The 25,320-nt window shown below is 54.2% G+C and overlaps 1 protein-coding gene and 1 pseudogene across 1 annotated transcript; one reads left to right on the forward strand and one right to left on the reverse strand.

Moving 5' to 3' along the window:
- The first annotated feature begins 217 nt into the window (after nucleotides 1–217).
- LOC144311716 (uncharacterized) lies at nucleotides 218–1,982 on the forward strand. The gene is made up of 2 exons (XM_077894281.1): nucleotides 218–463; nucleotides 570–1,982. The coding sequence occupies exons 1-2, from the start codon at nucleotides 218–220 to the stop codon at nucleotides 1,980–1,982; spliced, it is 1,659 nt and encodes a 552-aa protein (XP_077750407.1).
- A 9,102-nt stretch (nucleotides 1,983–11,084) lies between these two features.
- On the reverse strand, nucleotides 11,085–11,460 carry LOC144311717 (large ribosomal subunit protein eL34 pseudogene; annotated as a pseudogene).
- Nucleotides 11,461–25,320: the final 13,860 nt, after the last annotated feature.

A 25,320-nucleotide genomic window follows, 5' to 3' on the forward strand; every position in this document is an offset into this window, starting at 1 on the left:
CCCTTGGCGACGCCAATGCCCAGGGAGGGATAAGGGGCACAACAGGCGCCCCTTTGTGGGGACGGGTGCATGTGGACCAGAGTCAGGCAGGGCCGGGCCAACAGACCAGGGCTGGTTTGAAGCCCTGGGTCCCAAACTTCCCCACCCACCTCTGCTTGCGTCCTGCTTTAGGAAGCTCATTTCAGTTCAACCGCATCCGTGTGGATTTCGATGCCAGATGAGCGAACTCCTGAATCGGAGATTTGAAAAGACTCTTTGTTCCATGTTTAAACTTTTAATGAAAACCTATCTACCAGATACTAAATTGTTTCCCTGCTGCAGAGTTCTGCTTATTAAATCTTACAGACTTTGTGGAGATAAATCGTTCTCCAAGGACGAACGGCTACGGCCTGGTTTTGTGCCGGGAGCCAGGCCTCTTCTGCAGCTGCCCCCCGGCCGGGAGGAGACTGGGATGTGCCCCCAGGTGAGTGGGTACAGCACGCCCAATCTCGGGCTGTTCGGCAGCTTTCCCCCACTCTGTGGCCTCTGACTAAACTTTTCCATTTTTTGACATATCTGTGCCCACGAAGACCCCTGTACACAGGTGGTCATGGAGCCCCAAGAGCTGCGTGTGGGATCCCAGACCCCACAGCAGGTTGGTAGCAGCGCTGGGACTGCAGGCTGAGCCCAGAGGAGCTTGGCGGGGAGACCGCACCCCGGTGCCCTGCTGTTGCCGGTGCCCCCAGCATCCCCGAGCATCCTCCAGCATCCTCCAGCACCCTCCAGCACCCTCCAGCATCCTCCAGGATCCTCCAGCATCCTCCAGCACCCTCCAGGATCCTCCAGTACCCTACAGCACCCTCCAGCATCCTCCAGGATCCTCCAGCATCCTCGAGCATCCTCCAGCATCCTCCAGGATCCTCCAGCATCCTCCAGCATCCTCCAGGATCCTCCAGCATCCTCCAGCACCCTCCAGCACCCTCCAGCATCCTCGAGCATCCTCCAGGATCCTCCAGCATCCTCCAGCATCCTCCAGGATCCTCCAGCATCCTCCAGCACCCTCCAGCACCCTCCAGCATCCTCGAGCATCCTCCAGGATCCTCCAGCATCCTCCAGCATCCTCCAGGATCCTCCAACATCCTCCAGCATCCTCCAGGATCCTCCAGCATCCTCCAGCATCCTCCAGGATCCTCCAGCATCCTCCAGCACCCTCCAGCACCCTCCAGCATCCTCGAGCATCCTCCAGGATCCTCCAGCATCCTCCAGCATCCTCCAGGATCCTCCAACATCCTCCAGCATCCTCGAGCATCCTCGAGCATCCTCCAGCATCCTCCAGCATCGGCTGCGCGCTGTGCCCCGGGCGCCGACCCGCCGCGGCCTCCAGGTGCTGGGGTGGCGCGCGTCCTGCATCGGCGCCCCCCCCGCGGCGGCCCCGGGGCGGGGGGGCAGCTAGTTACCCACGTGCCCGTCTGTCCCGTCGCGGGCTCCCGGAGGCGGGGACCGGGCCTTGTGCTTCGTGGAACCCCGATGCCCAGTGCAGTAGAGCCGGGTGCCCGCCCCCCCCGCCCCGCCACCCGCTCCCCACCCCGCCCCGTGGCCCTTCCCCCCCGCGGCCCTTCTCCCCCATGGCTCGTCCCCCCACGGCCCGCTCCCCGCTCCCCCTGCGGCTCGCTCCCCGCCCCCCGTCACCCCCCGTCCCCCGTCCCCTCGCGGCCCTTCACCCCTGCGGCCCTCTACCCCCGCCCCACTCCCCGTCGCCCCCCCCCGCCCCCATCCCCCCGGCCCCCGGCCCCCCACGGCCCGCGCGCGCCACCCCGCGGCCCAGCCCCCCAGCCCCCACGGCCCGCTCCCCCGCCCTGCTCCCCGCCCCCCTGCCCCCCCGTCCCCCCCCCCCTCGTCCCCCGTCCCGCGGCCCGTCCGGTCCCCGAGCGGTCACAGTGCCACCCAGTGGCGGGCCGGCTGTGTTGCGGCTGCTCGCCGGGCCCCCCCACCTCCGCTGCTGAGCGCTCGTCAGGGCGGGGACCCCTCCCCAGGGCCTGCCAGTACCCCACAGCCGAGGCCAGAAGGGGCAGGGACGCCAGGCGAGCCTCCCGCTGCCCTCGGGGTCCTCCCACGGAGGCCGGGCTCCCCGCTGCTGCGTCTGGAGGCGCACGTGCTCGGTCTCCCCGTCGGGGTCCCTTCTCCCTCCCCGAGGCTCAGCCGCCGCCTCCCCCCACGCCCCCTCCCTCCCCCCACGCCCCGCCCCCCTCCCGCCCCCACACACCTGCGGCCCTGCAGCCTAGATTCAAAGCCCCGCTTTGCACACGTCTGACACTGCAGGCAGGTCCCTGAATTTCCCTGGTCTCAGTTTCCCCGCAAAACGGGGGTGATGAAGCCACCGACACCGTGGCCTTGGGAAGCTGCCTGAACGCGGGAGGCCGCGCGCCCAGGCCTGTTCCCTGCGCCCCTGTTTCTCAGTTGCAGCCCTGGGATGGGGGCTGTGTGGGTCCCTCTCACCCCGCAGCACGGGCCTGGGCGAGGACAGTCAGCCTTCCATGGGGCCTGGTGAGCCACCTCGTCCTGGCCCTGGCTGCCGTGGCCTCGTGGCGCGGTCCTGGGAGTGTCACACCGTCTCTGGGCCTCGAGGAGTAGAAGGCGCTAGGTCATACTGTTGGGGGCCCAGGCCTTCTGATCTCAGAAGAAGAGGCTGTTTCCTCTCCCTGAGCCACCCCTACCTTCCAGCCTTTTTGGTTTTGGGACTGGCAAGACTCATTACAAGCGTAGGCCTCCCTAATCAGCTATCCCTAGTAGCTGTATCCCAGAGAAGAAGGAGTGATTCTGGCTTTGAGAGACGAAGGAGCAGCTCTGGGACAAAGGGGAGGGACATTCTGCTCCCCCCGGGAAGGATGTATCTACTCTAAGGTGAAGCCAGAAGCAGAGACATCTTAGGTCTGGGTTCAGATGGAGGGAAAAAGGGGGGACCACCACAGCGGGCCCAGGAGGGAATGAGGCACCCTGGTGTGGGCAGCGCCGGAGCCCAGGTGTGGCTTCCCCAACCCGCAGGAACTGATGAGAAACAGGTAGCAAATATGACAGATGCTCACCCTGCAGGCAAGGAGGAAAGTCATCTCTGATGAAAATGGGGAAATACGGGCCCTGAGCAGCTGAAAAACTATATTAAACAAACCTGTGACTCGTAAGATAACCTACAGAGAGTAAAAGTCTAAACACATGCGAGTTTTTAAATTCTGGATGGATTCTTCAAAGCTACCTTCTTCATCGAACTGTTTTTAGACCTGGATCTTCGGTTCTTAGTTTGTCCCATTATATTATTTGGCTTCTGAATCTTCAATTTCTGTTTTTTAAGATTTTATTTTAAGTGGGACGCCTAGGTGGCTCAGCAGTTGAGTGTCTGCCTTTGCCCCAGGGCGTGATCCTGGAGTCCCAGGATCAAATCCCGCATCAGGCTCCCTGCATGGAGCCTGCTTCTCCCTCTGCCTGTGTCTCTGCCTCTGTCTCTCCCTGTGTGTCTCTCAGGAATAAATAAATTAAATATATATTTTTAAGTTTAAAAAATTTTATTTTAAGTAATCTCTCCATTCAACATGGGACTTGTCCTTACAACCTCAAGATCAAGAGTCTCATGGTCTACTACTGACTGAGCCAGCCACGTGCCCCACCTTCTATTTTGTTTTGTTTCTAATTTTGTATCAAAAGTTCAAATTTTATCCTAATGACCATGCTATAATAGTTTTTTTTTTGTTTATGTCTAATAATTCCACTGTCTGGACTATCTGTGTGGAAACTCTATTGTCTAGTGTTTATACTGGCTCTTGCTCTTACTTTCTTTCCTTCTATGTCTGATTATCTTTGATTGTGTGCTGAAAATTGTACTTGAAAAATTATTGGGGTAATGTTAAGACTAATATCTTCTTACAGAAAGGGTTTTCATTGACTTTTGCAAATGCGTAGGGGCAATAGCAGCCTGGAAGCTCCTTAGGTGTTGTCAGCGCTTGAGATTTTTCTGAATCACCCAGAGCACTTGAAACTGAGCTGAAGTACAGGAGAGAGCTAGCTAGTTTACTTTCAGTTTGCTCTTACCTCCAGGGTGCAGCCCCTCAGGATTACAGGCCTGAGCGTGCAGCAGTTTTCCGGAGTTGACCCTGCCTGGAAAAGCCCTAGATTCCAACTTACATGGCGTGAGCTCCCTCAGCTTTTTGGCCATTCCTTCTAGTTGCAAAAGTGTCCCCCAAACTGAGCTCTCGTCTCTGAATTTTCACATTTTCTGAGCAATTGTCTCTTGCCAATAATTGGCAAGGTGATTCCTTGCTCCTTGTTAGCTTTTTTTCTGGTTTTAGGAAAAAACTTTTTCATATGAATTATCTTCATTGTCTTCTAGAGGAGCTTAGTTCTGAATTATTGAGTTCACTGTTTCTGAAAGTGAGAGTTTTTTTCCTTGGTTTAAAATTGTGTCATAGCTTGGTATCTCCCTAGAGGATGGAGGAATGCAGGAAGACTGAAGGCATAGGTGATCTGCAATCACATATTAGATACCAAAATACAAGGATTTTTTTTAAAAATTATTTTAGGGGCACCTGGGTGACTCAAGATTGAGCGTCTGCCTTTGGCTCACGTCCTGGAGCCTGCTTTTCCCTCCGCCTGTGTCTCTGCCTCTCTGTGTCTCTCATGAATAAATGAATAAGATTTAATTCTAATTCCAGTATAATTAACATACAGTGTCATATTAGTTTCAGGTGTACAGTATAATGATTCACCAATTCTAAACATTACTCAGTGTTCATCATGATGTGTCCCCTTAATCCCCGTCACCTATCTCTCGCATCCCCCCACCCCCCTCTCTTCTGGTCACCAGCAGTTCTCTATAGTTAAGAGTGTGTTTTTTTGGTTTGTCTCTTTTTTTCTATGTTTGTTTGTCAAAATAAAATGATTTTGAGTATTTTTCTTTAAATTCAATACCGTGGCACTGAAAATTATATATAACCATTTGCTCCAGGATTCTGATCCTAGAAAGCTGATCTATGGAAATTTTAATTGTGGCTGTTTGAAGTTAATAATTTATGCAGAAATTTATAAAATATGTGTTACTGAAGCGAGCATGAGGACATTTATAGAATTATTGATAATTAATAGAGAATTAGTTAAATTATAGTGCTTCTGTAGGATAGGATATTGTGCAACCATTGCTAATGTAGGATAATACCTAATGGCATCGACAGCTAGTCACATCATACGAAAAGTGAGACTAGTCAATCACAAAATGATCCCTTTTCATATATTAACATACACTAGAAATATCACTAAAAACATAGTCGCTAAAATGTTAACAGTGATTATGTTGGGGTATGAGGTGACTAGTGATTTTACCCAATGTTCTTTGTGTTTCTATATTTTTGTCACTTCCTAAAATGAACATTTGTTACTTTTGTAACACAAGTTGAATTACAAAATAAAGTGTTGTAAATAAAATCAGATATTTTTATTATGTTGCATTGAAATTTTTATCTACACAAATAACACACAATTCAGATTTAAGAAGACTTTGTGAATATCTACTACCTGTTAGCTTCTTTCATACACATAGTTTTCCTAATGCTCGTAGGTGTCCAGGATTCAGGATTCAATCACAAGTGCAGTAAAGGTAGGAGTGGGGCAGTCTGGGCTCTGTTCTAAAAGAAATCAAGTGAAGTGATTGATTGATGCAAAATAAATGGTACGATTTTCATAGTCAGCAAATGTCTCCAAGGTACTAAAGGCCAAGTAATGGACACTATGGTGTACCCCAGTAGAACAGATGCTGATTTATAAAGAGCATATAAATACTGCAAAAATGGAAAATATGAGAATAGAAAAATGACGGCAATATTCCTATGATCTACCGCAGCAACAGTTAACAGTAGAAGATGCAGGCCATCGGGTTATTGATTCCAACCACCTGCTCTCTTCCTGTAAGGGGATTATACGTGTAATTGCAGTGCCTTCCCGCAGGCAGGTGTACCCCCTGCCCCACTGTCAGTATGACTTGCACTGCAGGACAGCGGGACGTGAGCAGGTCTGATATACACCACAGAAGCAGAAATTTTAAGAGCCCTTAGATGGGTCAGCAGTCTGTTTCTTGTTTGTTTTCTTTGGCCATAAAGGTGGCATTTCCTAAACTGGGGCTGATCCTTCAGGTTGGTTCCAGAATGAGAAGCTGCATGAAGCAGGGCCACCCACTGACTCACGGATACCAACACGCAGTGTGAATGAGAAATGTGCATTGTCGCAAGTCACTGAGATTAGGGTGGGGGACTGTTTGTTACCACATCAGAGCTCACTAATACATTATTTCCTCAAAAATACAATAGCAACTCTCTTAACTGAACTGTACTTTTTAAAAAAAAGATTTTGTTTTATTATTTTAATTTTTTTTTTGAGAGAGAGAGAGAGAGAGAGAGAGGGAGGGAAGGGCAGAGGGAGAGGGAGAGAGGATCTTAAGCAGGCTCCGTACCCAGCATGGAACCCAATGCGGGGCTCAATCTTATGACCCTGTGATCATGACCTGAGCTGAAATCAAGAGTCAGATGCTCAGCCTCTGGGTGGCTTTGTTGGCTAAGCATCTACCTTCAGCTCAGGTCATGACCCAGGGTCCTAGGATTGAGTCCTGTATGGGGCTCCTTGCTCTTTGTGGATATTCCTGCAAAAAAGGTCTGCCAGTGGGGTTTGCCCAGCAAACGTGTACAGCAAGTGACTGCGTATGGCCCCACCAGCCTGGTGGCCCTTTGCCATTTAGGAGGCTGTGTCACCACCATTGGGACAGAGTTCTGTGCTTTGAACTGGGAAGACCAGTCAGCAGTCGTCCTGGCCATGGGAGATAAAGGCAAGAAAAACAAGCCGCGACGGGAAGGTGGGTCCCGCTGAGAGCTACTTTGCTGGCACCGGCTGAGGACACGGCCCCACAGCCCGGAGTGGCAGCACAGGTCCCTCCACTTCCTCCGTCCTGACCGCTGCCTGGACAGGAGGACCCTCTGACGGCTGGCACCGGCCCCGGGACCACGGGCCCTTCTACGACCCTGCAGCCTGTCCTACTCCATGGGGGCCTTTGACCGTGACCTGAGACGGGAAAGATCTGTGCCTAGATGTGTCCCCGAGCTGGAGAAAGGAGAGCGATCCCAGATGGAGTGTGCACGATGCCGAGGGAGCTCTGGGGCCTGTAGGATGGAGGCGGACGATCCCTTAGATCCAAGGCAGGGGATGGACTCCCAGCTGCGGAGCTGCCTGCCCACAAGACAACTTCATTTGCTTCAGGGGGAAGGGCCGCCTGCAATGTCTGTGACCCGAGCCCGGGATGGGGGCCCTGCGGCTCCTCTGCCGCGGCCTAAAGCTGGGAAGTTTTCAAGCTGCCTGGCCTGGGGCCAAAGGGCTTCCTCCCTGTCCCCAAGCAGGACGAGTGGCAGGCCTTCTTTCCTGCTAGAGGAGTTATTCTTAAAGATCTTATTTATTTGAGTGAGAGAGAGAGACAGAGACAGAGAGAGGGCATGGGGGGGCAGAGGCAGAGGGAGAAGCAGACTCCCTGCCGAGCAGGGAGCCCGATGCGGGGCTCGATCCCAGGACCCGGGGTCACGACCTGAGCTGACACCAGATGCCTAACTGACTGAGCCACCCGGCGCCCCTGGAGGAACTTGTGAAGACATGTAGAAAATTCTAGAGCTAAAATTTCAATCTAGTTAAAAAAAAAAAAAAAAAGAAAGAAAGAAAGAAAGAAAGAAAGAAAGAAAGAAAGAAAGAAAGAAAGAAATATTATTATTAGGTTCAACTTTTATTTCCAATTTTAAGTGGCAGAGCATTTTAGCAAGGGGTGACAGGTGGTTTTGATAACACATGACAACATCTTCTGGCAAGGTCTTATGAAAATGTAAAGAGTTGTTCAACTGTCAACCAGCCTCTTGAAGCTTTGCAAATTGCTCGAAGGGGAGGGAAAGGGACCATATCTATGCCGCGTTCCGTACTTATTATACATACCTGAAGCTTCAAGAAACTAATGAATAATGGCCTAGTTGGAAAAAATAGTAGTCTAGTCCTTAAAAGCCTCTCATGTTATAGGACACCCTCTAAATTACCTCAGAAAAACAAATTTTTGCAAACATTTTAATCTATATTTTAATATTAGAGGATGTCATACTTAAAAATAGATTCGTGTAATCACCCCTCAAGTGCTCATCATGCAGCTTGACCAATTATCAGTTGTGGCCAATCTTGTTTCCTCTTTACTCTCCCCCCCAACACACATGCACGTGCACACACACACACACACGCAGACTTCCTCCCTGTTTCCTCCCCAACCTCTGCTGCTGGATTATTTTAAATTAAGTTCTATACATTATATACCTATAAAAAAAAAGGAATTTTTTTTTAACAAAACGTTTTTACCTAAGTAATCTCTGCACCCAACATGGGGCTGGAGCTCACCGTCTTGAGATCAAGAGTCACATTCTTTTCTGGTGGAACCAGCCAGGTGGCCCAGAAAAGGACTCTTTTAACACAAACACCATACCATCATCTTATTTTTGCAAAAAAAAAATAATAATAATAATTTGTTTAAAACATCTAATAGCTAGTTGAGGATCAAATTTCCCTGATTGTCACCAAATGTTTGTTTCAGTCACTCATTGCATTCTTTTGACATGACTGTTATATTTCTTTGAATCTCTCAAAGTTCCCCTCTTTTGTTTTTTCCCACCTAGGCAGCCATATGGACCTTTTGTCCATAACCTAATCTGATGTGACCATGTCGCGAGTTGCAGGGTTGTTTGCTTTTCCCACCCTTTAGGAGACAGTGCTCTGGCGTTCCCTTGGTGTCACGCCAGCTTCACACCTCCGCAGAGCTGTCAAGGGGGCCCCCATTTCCACCTATGATAAGTGCACCATATGAAAACCTGTTTCCTGGAGACCTTTTTGATGGTAAGCAGGGAATTGGAATTCTCAAGGCTTTCTGGTTTTGTTGTTCTCAAGAAATGAGTTTTTTAAAGAGACCCGTTGGGTGACTCCCCAAGAGGCTCTAGGGGCCATAAAAACACTGGGGCTGTTTCATGCCACATGGAACCAACAAGCAAAAGTTTGTAGATTGAAATGTTACTTTATAAAATACGCATTTAAAAATATGATTAGCTAAATTAGTACACTAGATAAACACAGACATAACTATTTCTCCTACATCTCAAAAGTCTTACATGGTCACGATGAACGAAAGTAGGAAAAACAGAGATGTTTTGATCAGGAGCTGCCGCGCATTGGGTCGTATAAGGTGCTTTTTCAGTTACAGAAGGAGAGTAATTTCCAGAGAAGACTCTGACTTCCCTTGTCCTTCCACATTTATTTTTATTTTTATTTTTATTTATTTATTTATTTATTTTTGAACTTTGCGAAGTCACTCCTCTTTCCATTGCTCTTGGTTAGGTTTTGCACTTGGACCACACAGAGAACTTTCTTTTTTTTTTTTTTTTCACAGAGAACTTTCTAAATATGCTCTGGATTTGGTCCCTGGTCGTGACCATCCTCAGGTACCACTCGCTGTGCCCCCTTTTATGTGAGGCTCTGCTGGCTTCCCCCCGATGCACTTCCCCTAGCTTTATGCACCCTTCATGGTACATGGGAGCAATTAGTCAAGTGCCGAGCGAGGCAAACACAACTGTAAGGACCCCAGACCTTAGGGGAGTTCATTTCCTTTCTGTTGCCCCCCTTCCGCGGGAGGGCTATGCCGCGGCCTCTCCCTGGTATTTCCTATTATAATAGACTGGCTCTTTAAAAAAAAAAAAGATTTTATTTATTTATTCATGAGAGACACAGAGAGAAAAGCAGAGACACAGGCAGAGGGAGAAGGAGGCTCCCTGCAGGGACCCGATGCGGGACTCGATCCCGGGACCCTGGGGTCACACCCTGAGCCAGGCGTCCCTACAATGGATATACTCTTCAAGTCCGTGGCAGTCTGCGGCACTCAGGCCATCTGCGCCACCTATACTCTCTGAAACCGGGAATGCGCCGGATGATTACTGCTTCGTAGGGCTTGGTGCTGACTCTGGTCAAAGCCTCAGTTGTCATCTGATGCTGCTAAGGCCGTGGCTGGTGGGCCACGTTGGTGGTCTGAGTATCAAGGAATTAGTTCCATCTTAGAGTGAGGATAATTGTAACTGAAAGTTTGAGGGGATTTTCTTTACGTGGCACAGTTCCCCGGCACGATCACCACACGTTCCTGGTGAAAGACTAGGAGGAGGGTGTATAGGACACACTCGTGCTGTTAAACATGGTCAGCGGCCTCTTCGCTCTGGAAGTGGGCTCACCTGGGGCTGCCACTCTAGTAAAGCTGGGCCTCTACTCACCAGACCTAGGGTACATTGGATTATATATTTCAAATGCAGCTGGGTGATGCTGGTTTTTAAAAAACTATTTATTTTATTGTGTATTTATTTGGGGGGGTTGATGGTGTTGGTCAAATATCTCCTGCTGTCTACCTTAGGGCATCTGGTTGTTTGCACTTCTTGTCTCCTTGTGCTTGGGTAGGGCACTACATGGCACTTCTGGCCTATCAGTTATGATCAGATGAGATGTGTCACTTCAGGACCAGAACATCTAGTTGCCAATTTGTCACCCTCCAGAACAATCTGTCTGCTTGTGAGTCTGGCAGTGTTCAAGATGGTAGCGGCTCCATCAGCCTAGATCCCAGAGTGAGAAAGTCAAGGGACCAAGTAACCAGCAATAGACATACAGAATGAACAAGAAAGAAAACTTTTGTTTGTTTATGTTTTTTTAAAGATTTTATTTACTTATTCATGAGAGACACAGAGAAAGGCAGAGACACAGGCAGAGGGAGAAGCAGGCTCCATGCAGGGAGCCCAAAGTGGGACTTGATCCCGGGACCCCAGGATCACACCCTGGGCCGAAGGCGGCACCAAACTGCTGAGCCACCGGGGCTGCCCAAACTTCGTTGTTTCATAACATTAAGGTTTTGACATAATTTAGCATAGCTGGTTTGGTGTTCTTTCTTTCTTTCTTTCTTTCTTTCTTTCTTTCTTTCTTTCTTTCTTTCTTTCTTTCTTTCTTTCTTCTTTCTTTTCTTTCTTTTGCCTTTTTTATTACTCAAAAAAGTCTTCAGTTTTAAATTTAGCTTTCTGACTCTGATCTTGCGCCTTCAACACTTTCACAACGGTTTTCTGATCCTTGGGAAGGAAGGCACGCTTGATCCTGTCACAAACACACTCAGCACACAAGGAACCATTACAGGCCCCGCTGATGTGTTTTTTCATTTTAGACAAGCTCCTGAGCACTGGGGGTCTCCAGCACAAACTCCTCGAGGTCCGCCTGGGCACTTGCACGGGCAGATTTTGGTGCTTTCCCAATCTTCTTGGGACAAAGGTAAACGATTCTATTACCAGGGGTTCAGCACAGCCTAGTTCTGTTAGAGGCTGTCTTGTAGGACAGCTTACGGCCGTACATCAAACCCTGGAACATTCTGAATGCCTACAGGTGCCGTCCCCAGAAGACAGTTGGCATACTCTGATTGACACAGAAACTGATGCTGAGAATGCCCACGATAGCCTAACTGTGGAAAGAGCCGAGACGTCCATCATCAGATTACTGGCTAAGAGGGTGTGATATCCACGTACACAATGGAATATTCCTCAGCCATCAGAATGGATGGATACCTACCGTTTGCATCAATGTGGATGGAACTGGAGGGCATTATGCTGAGTGACGTAAGTCAGTCAGAGAAAGACAATTATCTTATGGTTTCACTCAGGTGTGGAATAGAAGAAACAGCACAGAGGATCGTAGGGGAAGGGAGGGAAACCTGGATGGCAGTCATCAGGGAGGGAGAAAAACCACGAGAGACTCCTAACTGTAGGAAACAACTGAGGGACTCTGGAGGGGAGGTGGGGGGAGGGGATGGGGTCACTGGGTGACGGGCATGAAGGAGGGCACGTGATGGGATGAGCACTGGGTGTTATACACAACTGATGAATTACTGAACTCACGTCTGAACCAATGAGGGACCATATGTTGGCTAATTGAATTTAAATTTTAAAAAAAGAAGAAGAAGGAACTGATGCCAAGAGATGAAGTGTGCCTTCACAAAACCCTAACTTTTGGGATCCCTGGGTGGCTCAGTCCTGGGATCGAGTTCCACGTGGGGCTCCCTGCATGGAGCCTGCTTCTCCCTCTGCCTGTGTCTCTGTCTCTCTCTCTGGGTCTCTCATGAATAAATAAATAAAATCTTAAAAAAAAAACAACCAAACTAAATTTTGTGGCCTTGACTTAGGAGTCCACTGATGGGGCTGGTTTTGGAAGCTGTTTCTCACTGATACAATTGATAAAACCATCACCTACAATTACTTGGAAGGTAGATCATGATACCAGTAAGCCTGTAACTCCAGAAGATTCTAAAAAACCAAATGTTAGTAGCTTGTGTTGGTTGATATTGACTATATAAGACAAGATACGTAAAGAGGCATTCTCAGGAAAGAACGGACTATGTTATCCTAAGCAGGAATGGCAGGGAGCAGTGAGTTGTGGCGGTCTTGCTTCCATCCCGAGGCCTCTCCCTTTGGCTTCTAGACGGGCCATCTTCTCCCCCCTGTTTTCATGAGGCCTCTCCTCTGTATGTGCCTGTGTCCTAATTGCCTCTTCCTATATAGACACCAGTCAAATTGGATTAGAGTCCACCCCAAGGACCTCATTTACTTTAATCATCTCTTCTTAAAAATAAAAAAATATATATATTTATTTTAGAAAAAGAGAGCATGAGCCAGCAGGAGGAGGGACAGAGAGAAAGGGAGAGAGAGAGAATCTCAAGCAGACTCCCTGCTGAGCGCAGAGCCCCACATGGGGCTTGGTCTCATGATCCCGAGATCATGACCTGAGCCTACATCAAGAGTCAGAGCCTAACCAACTGAGCCACCCATGTGTGCCCCTCAATTATCTCTTCAAGACCCCATCTGCAGGGCGCCTGGCTGGCTCAGTCAGAGGGGCATAGGACTCTTGATGTCAGGGTTGTGAGTTTGAGCCCTATGCTGGATATAGAGATTACTTAAATAAACAAAATGTAAAAAAAATAATTCTGTCTCCAAATCATCTGAGGTCCTGGGGGTCAGGACTTGAACATACGGATTTGGGGTGGGGGTGGTGCAGTTCATCCCACAACACTCCCCCACCATGCCTGATGGGTTCAAGGTACCCGAGTTAAAGAGATAGACGGAGATGAGAAGAAAGAGCTGTGGGTACGTTGTTGCGAATACAGTGGATTGAATCAAATTGTTTAGAACGATAATGAAATGCTCCCTACCCTTGGTAGGACTCCTTGCAATTAAAGTCTAATCTGATAATAGTATAGTCCTATCAGATTTTTTATGATTACTGTTTTCATTATTCATTTATTTATTTATTAGAGAGGGGAAGAGGGGAGAGGGAGAGAGAATCCTAAGCAGGCTTCATGCCCAGCATGGAGCCCGACATAGGACTTGATCTCACAACCCTGAGATCATGACATGAGCCAAAATCAAGAGTGGGACACGTAACCGACTGAGCCGCCAGGCGCCCTTGCCTATTTATGTTTGCTTGTTTATTTGTTTAAGTAGGCCCCAGGCCTCCTTTATGTGGGGCTTGAATTCATGGTCCTGAGATGGAGAGTCACACACTTTACTACCTGAGCCAGCCAGGCGCCCCTTACCTTTTGCCTTCTAAATTAATTTGAGTTAATAACTTCTATTTAGTGTAATTTTTTTTTATGATAGTCACAGAGAGAGAGAGAGGCAGAGACACAGGCAGAGGGAGAAGCAGGCTCCATGCACCGGGAGCCCAATGTGGGATTTGATCCCGGGTCTCCAGGATCACACCCTGGGCCAAAGGCAGGCGCTAAACCGCTGCGCCACCCAGGGATCCCTATTTAGTGTAATTTTTATATGATTGAGCTTAAGTACTCCATCTTCCTATTTATTATTTGTCTTGTTTATGCTTTGTATCACCTGTCTTGGTTTCTTTTGGGTCAAACAAGTTTTTTTTTTTAAGATTTTATTTATTTATTTATCTATTTATTTATCTATCTATTTATTTATTTTTATTTATTATTATTTTTTAACCTATCTATTTATTTGAGAGAGTAAGCATGCAGTGCACGAATTGGGGAACGGGGAGGGGGAGGGCGAGAATCTCAAGTCGACCCCAAGCCAAACTTAGAGTCCACCATGGGGCTTGACGTTGGGACCCTGAGGTCATGGCCTGAGCTGAAACCGAGAGCTACCCGGGCGCCCCACGGAGCACTTTTTTTAGTACTGTATGTCATCTCCTTTTTGACATTTTCCTAGAGCTCTTTGCACTGTATTTTAGTAGTAATATGCAAACTTAATCTATCAAGATGCTGAAATCCTATAATACAGTTCTTCGGATATTGTTTGTGCTTAGTTTTTATTTTTATATTTATTTATTTATTTATTTATTTATTTATTTATTTATTTATTGTGCTTAGTTTTAGAGTTTGCCTTTGGTTTCTTTCTTAGAATTTCTACACCTCTCCTGAAATCCCCATCTCTTTATTTTTTATGTTTATCTTTCCCATACATTCTTCAATGTATTTAGAATCCTTGTCTGCTAGTTTCAACATCTGTACCATGTGTTTGTACGGTCCTCGTGACCACTTCCCTCTGTATTATGAGTCACATTTTCCCGTTTTTCAGCATGGCCAGCACATTCTTATTGGCTTCTGAACATTGTGGTTGATACAGTTTAGAGACTCTAAATTTCATTATCCTCCACTTGCAAATGTCAGGTTTTATTCTTGAAGGAACTTAAACCACAGGCAGATCATTTGGATCCTACAAAGCCTTGGTTTTAGACTTTTTCATCTAAATTTAAATTTTGCCCCGAGTCCTAGGGTGTAGTCCTTGGTTCCAGGAAGTGGAACCCTTCCTTTTAAGGTGTGGACCTTCTGGGGTTTCAGTGGAAAGTAGAATGTTTACCAGGCTTTTCTAACTTGACAGGATTTGAGCTCCAAAATTCTGTTTCTCTAGCATTGGATGGCAGTTGAAATTTCCGCTTAGCTTTTGCCTTCCTCTGGATTCCTTGGAGTCCTGCCCTGCACGTGCGCAGCACAGGAGTCAGCCAAGGACTCCAGAGGAGTCTGTGCACAGATCTTGGGGCCCTCCAGCATGCCCTTCTTTCTGGGGTTCCCCCCTCACTGTTAGATGCCCTGAGGCCCTGACCTGTGATTCCTCAGCCAGGTATGTTGACTTCCTTCTGCTTGAGATCTATCCCCTCCCCCACTCCACCCACACCTGCTCCACCCGGTCCCGCACTGCAGACTGAGAAACCTGGGAGAAAAGCTGAGTAAATGGGGATCTCACTCCAAGTTTTTCCCTTTTTTTCAAGAATCATATGCCCTCTAGTTTCTGCCTACTTTTGTTTGTCCTCAAATGCTTTCAAACAGTTGGCTTTTAAAAATATTTTGTCCAGGGGCACCCAGGTGGCCCACTGGTTGAGCGTCTGCTTTCATCCCAGGGCGTGACCCCAGGGTCCTGGGATCAAGTCCCGCATTGGGCTCCCTGCAGGGAGCCTGCTTCTCCTTCTGCCTGTGTCTCTGCCTCTCTCTCTGGGTCTCTCATGAGTAAATAAATAAAATCTTTAAAGAAAAGAGAGAGAGAGCCCAGACATCATTGCAGCCCCCCTGAGACTGGAACACGTAACCCAAGAGGTAGTTCATCGCTGTGGGTAGTGCTGGCATGCTGGCTAGCTGTCTGAAAGAAAATCAACAAGGACCATCCACCTTTGCTTCTGGAACATCTTTAGTTCCAGTTCCGTGGGCCACGTTGGCCGAGCCGGTGAGGCAGCAAGGGGGGACACCTGCTGTCCGGTGTCCTTGCTCCGTGGCCTGTGGGGCCCTCTGCCCTCCCCGCAGCTGAAGCGTGACTGAGCGTGACCTGGAGAGCCGCCCCGTGTGGGGGGAGAGAAGCAACACAATGGGGTCGGGTCTGTGACGAATGCCTGCACGAACTACACAGAAAGGGGGGCACAGAGTTGCCTGGCAAGGGACGTGCATCCTGATTTTGTTGTTTTTGTTTTTAGTGGGGGAGGGAGAGAGAGAGAATCTTAACACACCCAGCATGGAGCCTGATGCGGGACTCGATCTCACAGCCCCGAGATCCTGCCCTGAGCTGAAACCAAGAGTCAGAGGCTTGACCGACTGAGCTACCTGGGTGCCCCACGTGACTGGTTCTCCTTGCTGAAGCCGGGTGGGGTTGAGTCCGTCTCAGAGGCTCCTGAGGCTGCTCCACAGTGCGGGTCCCCCCGGCACCCAGCCCCAGAGCAGGCCTCTAGCCTGGATGTCGGAAGCACCTGAGAGGGCCCCAAGGGACCCAGTGGTGCCCAGGGCTGGGGAGGAGGGGGACGAGGCAAGCACAACAGGCACCCCGGGAGCCAGGTGTGAGCGTGCCAGTGCCTGGGGCCCGCGCTAGCCTCAGAATCCTAGATAGGGCCCCAGAGACTGAGGGCAGAGGCCAACAGCCTGGCATTCCTGTGCCCTGGACGGACGCCTCGCCACGTCAGGATCTTGTCACCCGGACTGGACCCCCCAGAGGTTCTCTGGTCACAGCGCACAGACAACCTGCTGATCCCTAGAGGACGCCCCGGGCTTAAGCCGACGAGGCTCTGCAGGGACCGCAGGGGCCGGGGTTGCCAGCAGGGCTTCCAGCCTCCCCGGGCACGCCTGGCGATGCTCAGGCCAAAGGTGCAGGCCGGCGGTCCCCTCTGCTCCCCCGGCGGGTGTGTGACCGGTGGTGGCTTTCTCTCTGCAGGGCATCGTCCCAGCCATTAGTGCTTGCCACGGAGGCCCCAGGCGGCCTGGAGGGGCGATGGGGCTCCTGGACTCCCACCACCCTGCGTGGGTGGGGACAGGCCGGTCCGCCCCTGCGTGGCTTGGGGCACCCTTGTTTCCGCTGCAGCCCTCGCCCCGTCCGCACCCCCATGGCAGCAGGGAGGCTCCCGCCCAGCCCCCAGGCTCACGGCCAGGAAACCGCTAAACATGTCCAAGGTTATCAAACACCCTCCAACTGTCACTGGAGCTGGTCGTGGCCTTTGGCCCTGAGCCATCGGTGCTGCTCCGGTCTGCCCGCGTGGTCGCGGGGCCGCGGGCCACTTGTGCTTTGCCGCACTCTGGCCGGGAACGCGTGCGGGGCCCTGATGCAGGGGGGGTGGGCACTGCAGGCCACCGGCTACTGACCCTCTGAAGGATGGGCCCGCCGCTCCTCCAGCCCCCACGCCGTGTCCTCCCGGGTGACTGTGGCCTCCACTCCCCCCGACTGTCCTCCCACCCACCCTAGGGGTGCAGCGCCTGCCGGTTCGGCCTCCTTCAGCGTCGCGAAGGCTCCAGCACGTGTGTGGTGCCCATGGCGGCCACCAGCCCCGTGGCGCTGCTGGCCCTCGGGGGCATCCCATGCTAACGGCCCTGGGACCCCGAGTCTGCCTTCGCGCGCTGCAGATCCAAACCCAGGGGAGCCCTCTGGCCAGTCCTCGCCCACCTGGGACCCTCCCCCTCGGGGACGTTAGTCCTGCAGGTGACCCTCACGTCCCTGAGCCTGGCTCGCTCACCCGTAAACGAGGCGAAGTTCCACCATCGTAGTTCTCGTCTCCAGGGCGCCCACTCCCCGGGCCGTGGGCTCGGGCTCCTCAGCGCTGCCCCACGCCCCGGCCTCCCTCCTCCTCGGCCGAGGTCTCAGGCTCTCGGGGCGCTTCCCAGAACCTCCTTGTGGGAACCGGGGTTACGGGACCTGAGTGACATGGGGCCAGCCCCGCAGCTCCGAGGCAGGCGCCGTCTTCTCCTGTAGCTGCTGGGAACGCTTATGCCCGACCCAGTCCACGGTGTCCCTGGGTTTACTTGGCCGCTGTCCGCCTGGCATACAGGTGGCACCGCCCACCCCAGAGGACGGGGAAGGTGTGGGTCCTCAGCGGGCGGGGTGTGCTGAGCAGGGCACAGCCTACGCCCCGTCCCGCCTTGTAGCGCCCCCACCCCACGCTCTTGCTGCTCGGCTCTCCTCCGTCCCAGGGCCTGTCCCTGCGGGGACGCAGGCACCTGCAGACCCCTGGCACCTGTGTGTGCATGACGGCCTGCAGGGCTGGGGCTGCAAGCCAGCAGTCGGGGTGTGCCCTGGCCTCGGTCCGGCTGCCTTGCCCCAGGGGTCCCCCTGCACCTCGGGAGCCAGGGCTCCCAGGTCCCACGGGGCTGGGGGACACCGCAGTAAGGGCAGGGGTACAGAGGCCCCGGGGGGCATCCAGGAAACTCAGCGGGGGGACAAGAGCGTATTTGCCCCTTTCTCGTCTGAGGCCGACCTCCTGATGTCAGGGAGGCTCACACAAGCCATCTCCGCCTGCCCTAGCTCTGCGGTCAGCCCTCCCCCGGGCTCTCTCTCCCCTTTGCTTGCCTCACTCCTGCTGCCCTGGGCTTCACTCCTCAGAAAGCGTCAGCATCCAAGCTCTGGCCTCAGATTCTGTTTCCCAGGGTGCTCAGGCTGAGATAAGGCTCACTCTTCACACTTGTTTTCACAGAAACCCCGTGACATCCTTTCTGATCAAAGTCACTTAGCGCCGCCTCCTGCTTGCTGGGCACCCGGAGAGGCCTCGGGGACGTGGTGGCCAACACGGCAGGTGCAGTCCTCACGCCCCGAGCCCTAGGGGTGTGGGGCGTGCCCAGGAAGATGAGGGGACCAACATCCCACTGTATAATAGAAATAGAAAGAGGAGGAAGGGAAAGTTCTAGAAGACTTAGGCCTTTATGTCTATTGGCGGCCAACTCCAAAAACCCCAAGCAGGGGGAAGGGAGCTGTGGCTCGGCGCAGTAGAAACCCTGTCGGCCAGGCGGTCTCTTTCCTGAAAGTCTACGAGGTGAGGGGGGTCCTGGGGTCCCGGCTGTCACCTGAGAAGACGCTGGCCAAGGAAGGCTCTGTGTCGCCAAGTGGCCAGCCCGACCCCGCGGGCTGCAGGACAGGATGTTCTGGTGGACTTGGGAGAGGATGACAAATGTACAACGTTAGCCTGTGGAGGAAGGAGCCCCCCATCCCCACAGAGCAGGACCAGAAGCTGGGAATCCATGTGTAGGGACCGCCGGCCTTCCTTCCCGCTCTGGGATTCTGGGCCTCACTGCTCACCGGCCTTTTGGGGAAGCTCATCCCGGTTACTTGCTCAGTGCAGCGGGCATTTCGGGGGCCCTGCCCAGGTCCTGCAGCCGCCACTCCGCAGGCCTGGGTGCTCTTCCCCTGGAGTGAGCTGGAAGTGCTTGGGTGTATGGGTGCCTGCAGGGGAGCCCACAGCACAGCACGGCGGCCTCACGTCTCTCATCTCCAGGTTCCATTAAGCCCCAAGGGTCGCTCACTCCGAGCTCCCAGGAGCATTGGACGGAGGCTGAGATGGGGACAGGACACTTCTGGCCGCCTTTCCCGCTCCCCACGCTGTTCACGCTCAAGAGCCCTCAAGAGCCGGCCGGGAGGGCCCTGCTCCAGGCTCTGCAGGGGGCTGGGGGCCGGGGTCCAGCGGCTGGCACGGTGAGCCGGAGGCCCACAGGACACCAGCCACAGTCCTTCCTCTTGTAAGGCTGCAGGGGTCCAGGGAGGACGTGTCGGGGGACCCCGTCCAGGGCCCTGCCTGGGTCAGCCCTGTTGCAAGGCTCTACAAGGAGCCAGCTCAGCACAGGATGGCTGAGACCAGGCCCGGGGCCAGGGCAGAGGGGCAAGGACCTTAGCAGACTTCCCGGAGAGGGCCTGCGGCTGCGACCCTCTGTGGGGTTCACAGGTGCCGGAGGTCTCGAACCCAGCACCCCAGCCCCAATTCTAGGGGCACTAACCAGAGACAGGATCAGCAAAATCTGTAAGAGACAGAGATGCAAGCCGCCTGTCTGCCGTGGGGCTGAGAGCAGAGGGATGGGATCCCGGGCCCAGATTCTTTCTCGTGGGGACACATCTGTCCTGTGCAGCAAGTCTCAAGATCAGGAAGCCGGACCCAGGGACACTGCAGCTCGGGGCTGGGCTGCTAGGGAGGGGATTCGAAGGGCTCCTAATGCTTGTCATTTAGACCTGGAGTTGGGGGTGGGGAGCATGTATTACGAACTTTTAGATTCCTAAAAGTTCAGGGTTCTGTAAAATCAAATAATGTTTTTCTTTTTTTTCTTTAAGATTTTATTTATTTGAGAGAGAGAGAGTGAGAGAGCGATCATGAGCAGGGGGGAGGGCAGGGGGGAAGCGGGCTCCCTCCCAGGACCCCGGCCAGGACCTGAACTGAAGGCTGAGCCCCCGGCACCCCCAGCCCCCACACTGAGGCAGCCTGTTCTCCTCTGCTGGCCCCCAGGGGCGGGCATGCGGGGCCTGGGGGCAGTGACGGGCCCAGGACCCGATCAGGCACCTCGGAGACGGAGCTGGCCGCAGCTGCTCTCCCCGCGACTAGGGAAGCGCCTGCAGAAGGCGGAACAGGCCGGGCCCTTCGGGTCCTCAGTCACCCGCTGGCAGAGGAGAGGCGGGGAGCACCCAGCCTCTCCTGCCCCGCAGGGCGCAGATGGGACCTCCAGGTCAGGACGCGGGCTGGCCCTGCCCCTCCGACTCTTCCACAGGAACCACCGCACCAACACGAACCCCCAAAGACAGGGCGCGGAGCCGGAGAGCCCGGAGCAGGTGGCCCGAGAAAGCCAGGCCTGGAGCCAGCAAGGGGCACCCAGGAACCACCCAAGTCCCTCCGCCTCGTGGGGGCCGCCGTCCTGGCCGCCGTGAGGGCGACCGGGGCTGACAGGGGGGTCACAGCGCCGTGTCCGGAGCCGTCAGCCCCCTGCCCACCCCGCGCAGCTGTCTCCCGGCTCGGCGAAGGCCCAGGGCCCCTCCGGAGCAGCAAATCAGGGGGTCTGCGCGGGTCGGGGGCATCAGGCGCAGGCACCGAACCGGAGCGGGGGCTGGGTGAACGCTGAGGTGCCCCTTCCCCAGCAGCCCTGTCCTCTGTGCTCCTCTCTGGGGAAACTGGAGTCAGGGTCCCCCAAGAAATAGCCCATGGGGCCCCCTGTGAAGGGGTAGAGGGCAGGGGACTCACTGGGCCTCCAGCCTCTTGGAAGGGAAGACAGCAGGTGCTTCCTGCAAGCACTGGGGTGGGAGTGGGGGGGTTGGGGGAGGCTAGCTCACTGGGGAAGGGGGCAGGGGCCAGTCCGGCTCCTCGGAGGCCACCTTGCCCTGCTGGCGAGCAGCTCTGTGACCTTCTTCCTACAATGTGGGGGCCCTGAAGCTGCTCAGCTTCTGCTGTGGGGCTGTACCAACAACAGGAAAAGTCTCTTTCCACATCTTTCTATTTTTTTTTTAATTTATTCATGAGAGACAGAGAGAGAGAGAGAGGCGGAGACACAGGCAGAGGGAGAGGCAGGCTCTATGCAGGGAGCCCGAGGCAGGACTCGATCTCGGGACCCCGGGGTCATACCCTGAGCTTCCGAAGGTGGCACTAAACTGCTGAGCCCCCAGGCACCCCTTTCCACATCCTTCTGAACAAGATTCAGCAGCTTAAGTGTTTTGTGTACAACTATGGAGACAGCTAGGGAAGGAAGCTTCTGGGAGGTGGAACCAGGGAGAAGGAGGGATGGACAGGGCACTATTTCTCATATAAGCCTTTTGGTACGACTTCATTTTTTATTTTATTTTATTTTATTTTATTTTATTTTATTTTATTTTAATTTAATTTATTTTATAATTTAATTTTGTCCTACTTTATTTTATTTGAACTTGGCTCCATGCTCAGGGTGGAGCCCAACACGGGGCCTGAGCTCACAACCCTGAGATCAAGACCTGAGCTGAGATCGAGAGTCAGATACTTAACTGGCTGAGCCCCCCAGGCGCCCCCAAGATTTCATTTTTATTTTTTATTTTTTATTTTTTTTTTAAGATTTCATTTTTAAAAGATGTGCCATTATCCATTAGATCACACAGATAAAAACTAGGAAACAATCCCAGGAATCCCCTCGCTCTGTCCCGTCGTCCGCAGGGATTTGTGGGGCTGGGGAGCCCTCACTCTTCAAACCCGTCAGCTGGTTGCTCACCCTGCCGCTGGTGCACAGGGTCCCGAGTGGGGTCGTGTGCGCGGGTGTGGCCAGAGCAGCTGCGTGATGCAAGGCTTCCCGGCCCTCAGGGAGAAGCTGTGAAGCTTTTGCTCTCAGAAGCAGGATTCTGAGAAGCTTTTAGATGATGAGGGAAAGGCCAAGTCCCTGGTGGAGACCACAGGCTCTCAGAGTGAGAAGAGCAGAGGGGCCTGGCTGCAGGGTCTGTGCTATGGGGCATGTGTGGGGGCCTCCGTCCCGTGTGCGCTGGCCGGCTGGCAGCCGAGGGGGACCCCGGGCTCTGCAAGTGGGCCCTGCACTTGTGCCCACCTCCCCCTCTCCACAGCACCTCTGCTCTCCGGCCGGCCGTCTCCAAGAGGCCCAGCAGCTTCCCGGGTCTGCCCCAAAGGCTGCGTCTGGCTTGCCAGCAAGGCAGGCTCCAGGCGCACTCCCTTGCTCCGGGCCTGTCTCGGGGGCGGCGGCCGCACTCTGGGTGCCCTTGTCTCTTGTTCTCACGGGCTGTCGGTCAGCTCTGTGGCTGCGGGGAATCGAGGTTTATCTGAGAAAAGGGGGAGGCAGGACTTACAGCCAGGCGCCAGGGCTCAGGGACTGGGGTGGCTGGTGGGGCTTTGAGGCCGGGCCCTTCTGGCCAGACTCTGGCTGCCTCGAGGGGCCCAGGCCAAGCTACATAATCAGCCCTGAAGGATCCAGGGCCCTGTCCGAGGCAGGTGTCTCCCGGTTCCTGAGACCTCCAGGCAGCCTTTGTGGGGTCCTCAGGGGAGGCCATGCAGTCGCCCTCGATCGTGGCTTCTACACCCTGGTCTCTGAATACCTGCCTCAACCTCTACTCCACAGTTCTTTTCTTTTTTTTTTTTTAAGATTTTATTTATTTATTCATGAGAGACACAGAGAGAGAGAGAGACAGAGACCCAGGCAGAGGGAGAAGTAGGCTCCACACGGGGAGCCCGAAGCGGGACTTGATCCTGAGACCCGGGGTCACGCTCTGGGCTGAAGGCAGCTGCTCAACTGCTGAGCCACGCTGGTGCCCCTATGCCACAGTTCTTAACCTTTGCACCAGGGACCTGTCTGGAGTCTTGCACAGCCTATGGGGCCCTTTTCAGGAATGTTGCATAAAATGCATACGATAAATAAAAGAGGAAACCAATCCTGGCGAAATGTCATCACTAAAATGTTGAATAAATATGTGGTGGCTTAACCTGCTTCTTCTTTAACGGATCAACGAGGCCTGCTGGCAGGTGTAAGCAGGCCCGTCATTTTGAAGCAGTGGTGAGCAAAGCCAGCACTGTGCCCGTGTGCAACAGTCCCACTGGCCTATGAAAGTAGCAGTGATTTCCATGGGTGACAAAGTCACGGGCAACACTACCGGGGGTTCTGTGCACGCTGCTAATGGAGGAGAGCGCTCGGTCCCAGCTCGGGTCGCTGCAGACAGCACCACTTTTTCCTCAGCCAAGTTCGTGGATGCCCGGCCTCACCTGCAGACTAGGAGGGGTTAAGCTAGGGGCCCTGCCTCTGGCGCCGCTCCTGAGCCCCCCGCCCTTGGGCGCCAGGCACTCGGACCCCTGGCGCCCAGCCCTTCTCCTAGGTTGCAGGGCGCAGGCGGGTCGCTGGAGCCTGACTTCGGGCCCTGCCCAGGTCGGAGAAGCTGGGGGGGGGGTGTTTGCTCTGGGGGGGGGGCCGCCGCGGTGAGGAGGGACTGCGGGTGGGCGCGGGCTCACCGTGAGTCCAGGTGGGCGTGTACGAGGCACAAGCAGAGACGTGAGCCTTCGTGTCAGGCGGCGTTTGGCAAAATCCCGATGCCTGGGCCGCACCCCGGGTCCAGCGAGCCAGAGTCCCTGCGGGGGGCTCCACGCCCATGTTCCGGGCTCCCTGGTGACTCCGGGGATCGGGCGGCGGCGGGTAGGGGGCGGGACGTTTGTCCAGCAGGTCGGGCTCCTCAGGACAGGGCCTCAAGCGGCCCGAGAGGGGAGGGGACCAGGTGGGGGCTGCAGGGGGCCTGGGGGCTCTGAAGCTTTCTGCTCACTTTGAGAGCCCGGAGCAGAGGGTGCCAGATGCCCCTGCCCTGGGCTTTGCCGCGGGAAACTGCCGGCAGCTCCCGAGTCGGGGAGCCTCAAAGAGCAGAGAACGAGCACCTCCCACCCCAGCCCCAGCCCCCCAAAGAGCAGCCCCCAGGTTCCTGCGGGTGGCCAGGCCTCTGGGCACACGCGGCCGGGTTCTGGGGCAAGGGGCTCACGCTCGCTCGCCTCTCCACTCGGGGAACAGGGCTGCGCCCCCCACGCCTGCCCTGTACCCCACCACCCCTGCCCCTGCCCAGACTGCTTGTCCTCTCGGTCCCCGGCGGCACGGAGAAGGACTGCGGGCCGCGGTGCTCCCGCCTGCTGGGCTCTGGGGCGCTGACTCAAGTGAAGCCCCGCCGCCGATGAAGTGCAGCCATGTCCATCCTGCAGATGGGGAGGGGCCCTCGGAGGGTGACGCAGAGTCCCCTGAGGCTGGGGACAGCTCCTAAGTCCCGCAGCTCCTGGGCTGCACGGTCCTGCAGCACTTGTCCCGGGCCAGCATCACAGCCAGGGTGAAGCCGGGTGAAGCCCTGTAACCTCAGGCCGCCTCTGGGTGAGGCCGCGGGGCTTGTGACCAAGCGTCCACGCCGTCGCCCTGAGGAGGACACCAAGCCTCCGTGGTCTTGATCCTCCAGGTCCTGACAGCAGCCGGGGCCAAGCTGGGGGCCGCCAGGGCTGCCGACCGCGGGGCTGGCTTGGGAGGGCACCGAGCGTGTTGGGCCTCTGGAGCCCCCGCCAGGCTCACAGGGCCGCAGTCACACACGAAGACAAGCCGTCTGAGGTCCACGGGCCCCACTCAGCTCCGCCAGGGCCGCACGCGGACGCTCGGGAACCCCAGGCCTTACGGGGCCCCTGGTTCCTGAGGCAACCCCCAGAGCTGCTCTGCGCCCAGCACGCCTCCGTGTCCCTGGAGATTCGTGGCCTCCCCACGCCTGTCCCCTCGAGCGGCCAGGAGCCGAGCGTCACAGAGCGCGGGGACGCTGGGCCCCTTCCCCCAGCCTCGCGCCACCCTGCAGGCCAGAGCATCGTGGGGGGGAAGGCTGCTCCTCTGCGGCTCCAGCATGTTACCAAAACGTCAAAACAAAACAATATATGTATACAGTCCCAAGATGGCCCAGGACCGCGTGTGTGCACCGGCGGGCGCTCGGCAAGCCCCGGGAACGCCAAGGGCTCTGGCAGTGAGGCCCGGGGTTGGAACCCGGT

This window comes from Canis aureus, chromosome 4 (genome assembly GCF_053574225.1).
Source record: "Canis aureus isolate CA01 chromosome 4, VMU_Caureus_v.1.0, whole genome shotgun sequence".
Lineage (NCBI taxonomy): Eukaryota > Metazoa > Chordata > Mammalia > Carnivora > Canidae > Canis > Canis aureus.

Bases quoted from the DNA above. Each gene is read 5' to 3' on its own strand.
- LOC144311716 (XM_077894281.1), top strand. From the start codon at position 218: ATGAGCGAACTCCTGAATCGGAGATTTGAAAAGACTCTTTGTTCCATG. The intron at 464-569 runs GTGAGTGGGTAC...GTGCCCACGAAG, and splicing joins AGACTGGGATGTGCCCCCAG to ACCCCTGTACACAGGTGGTC.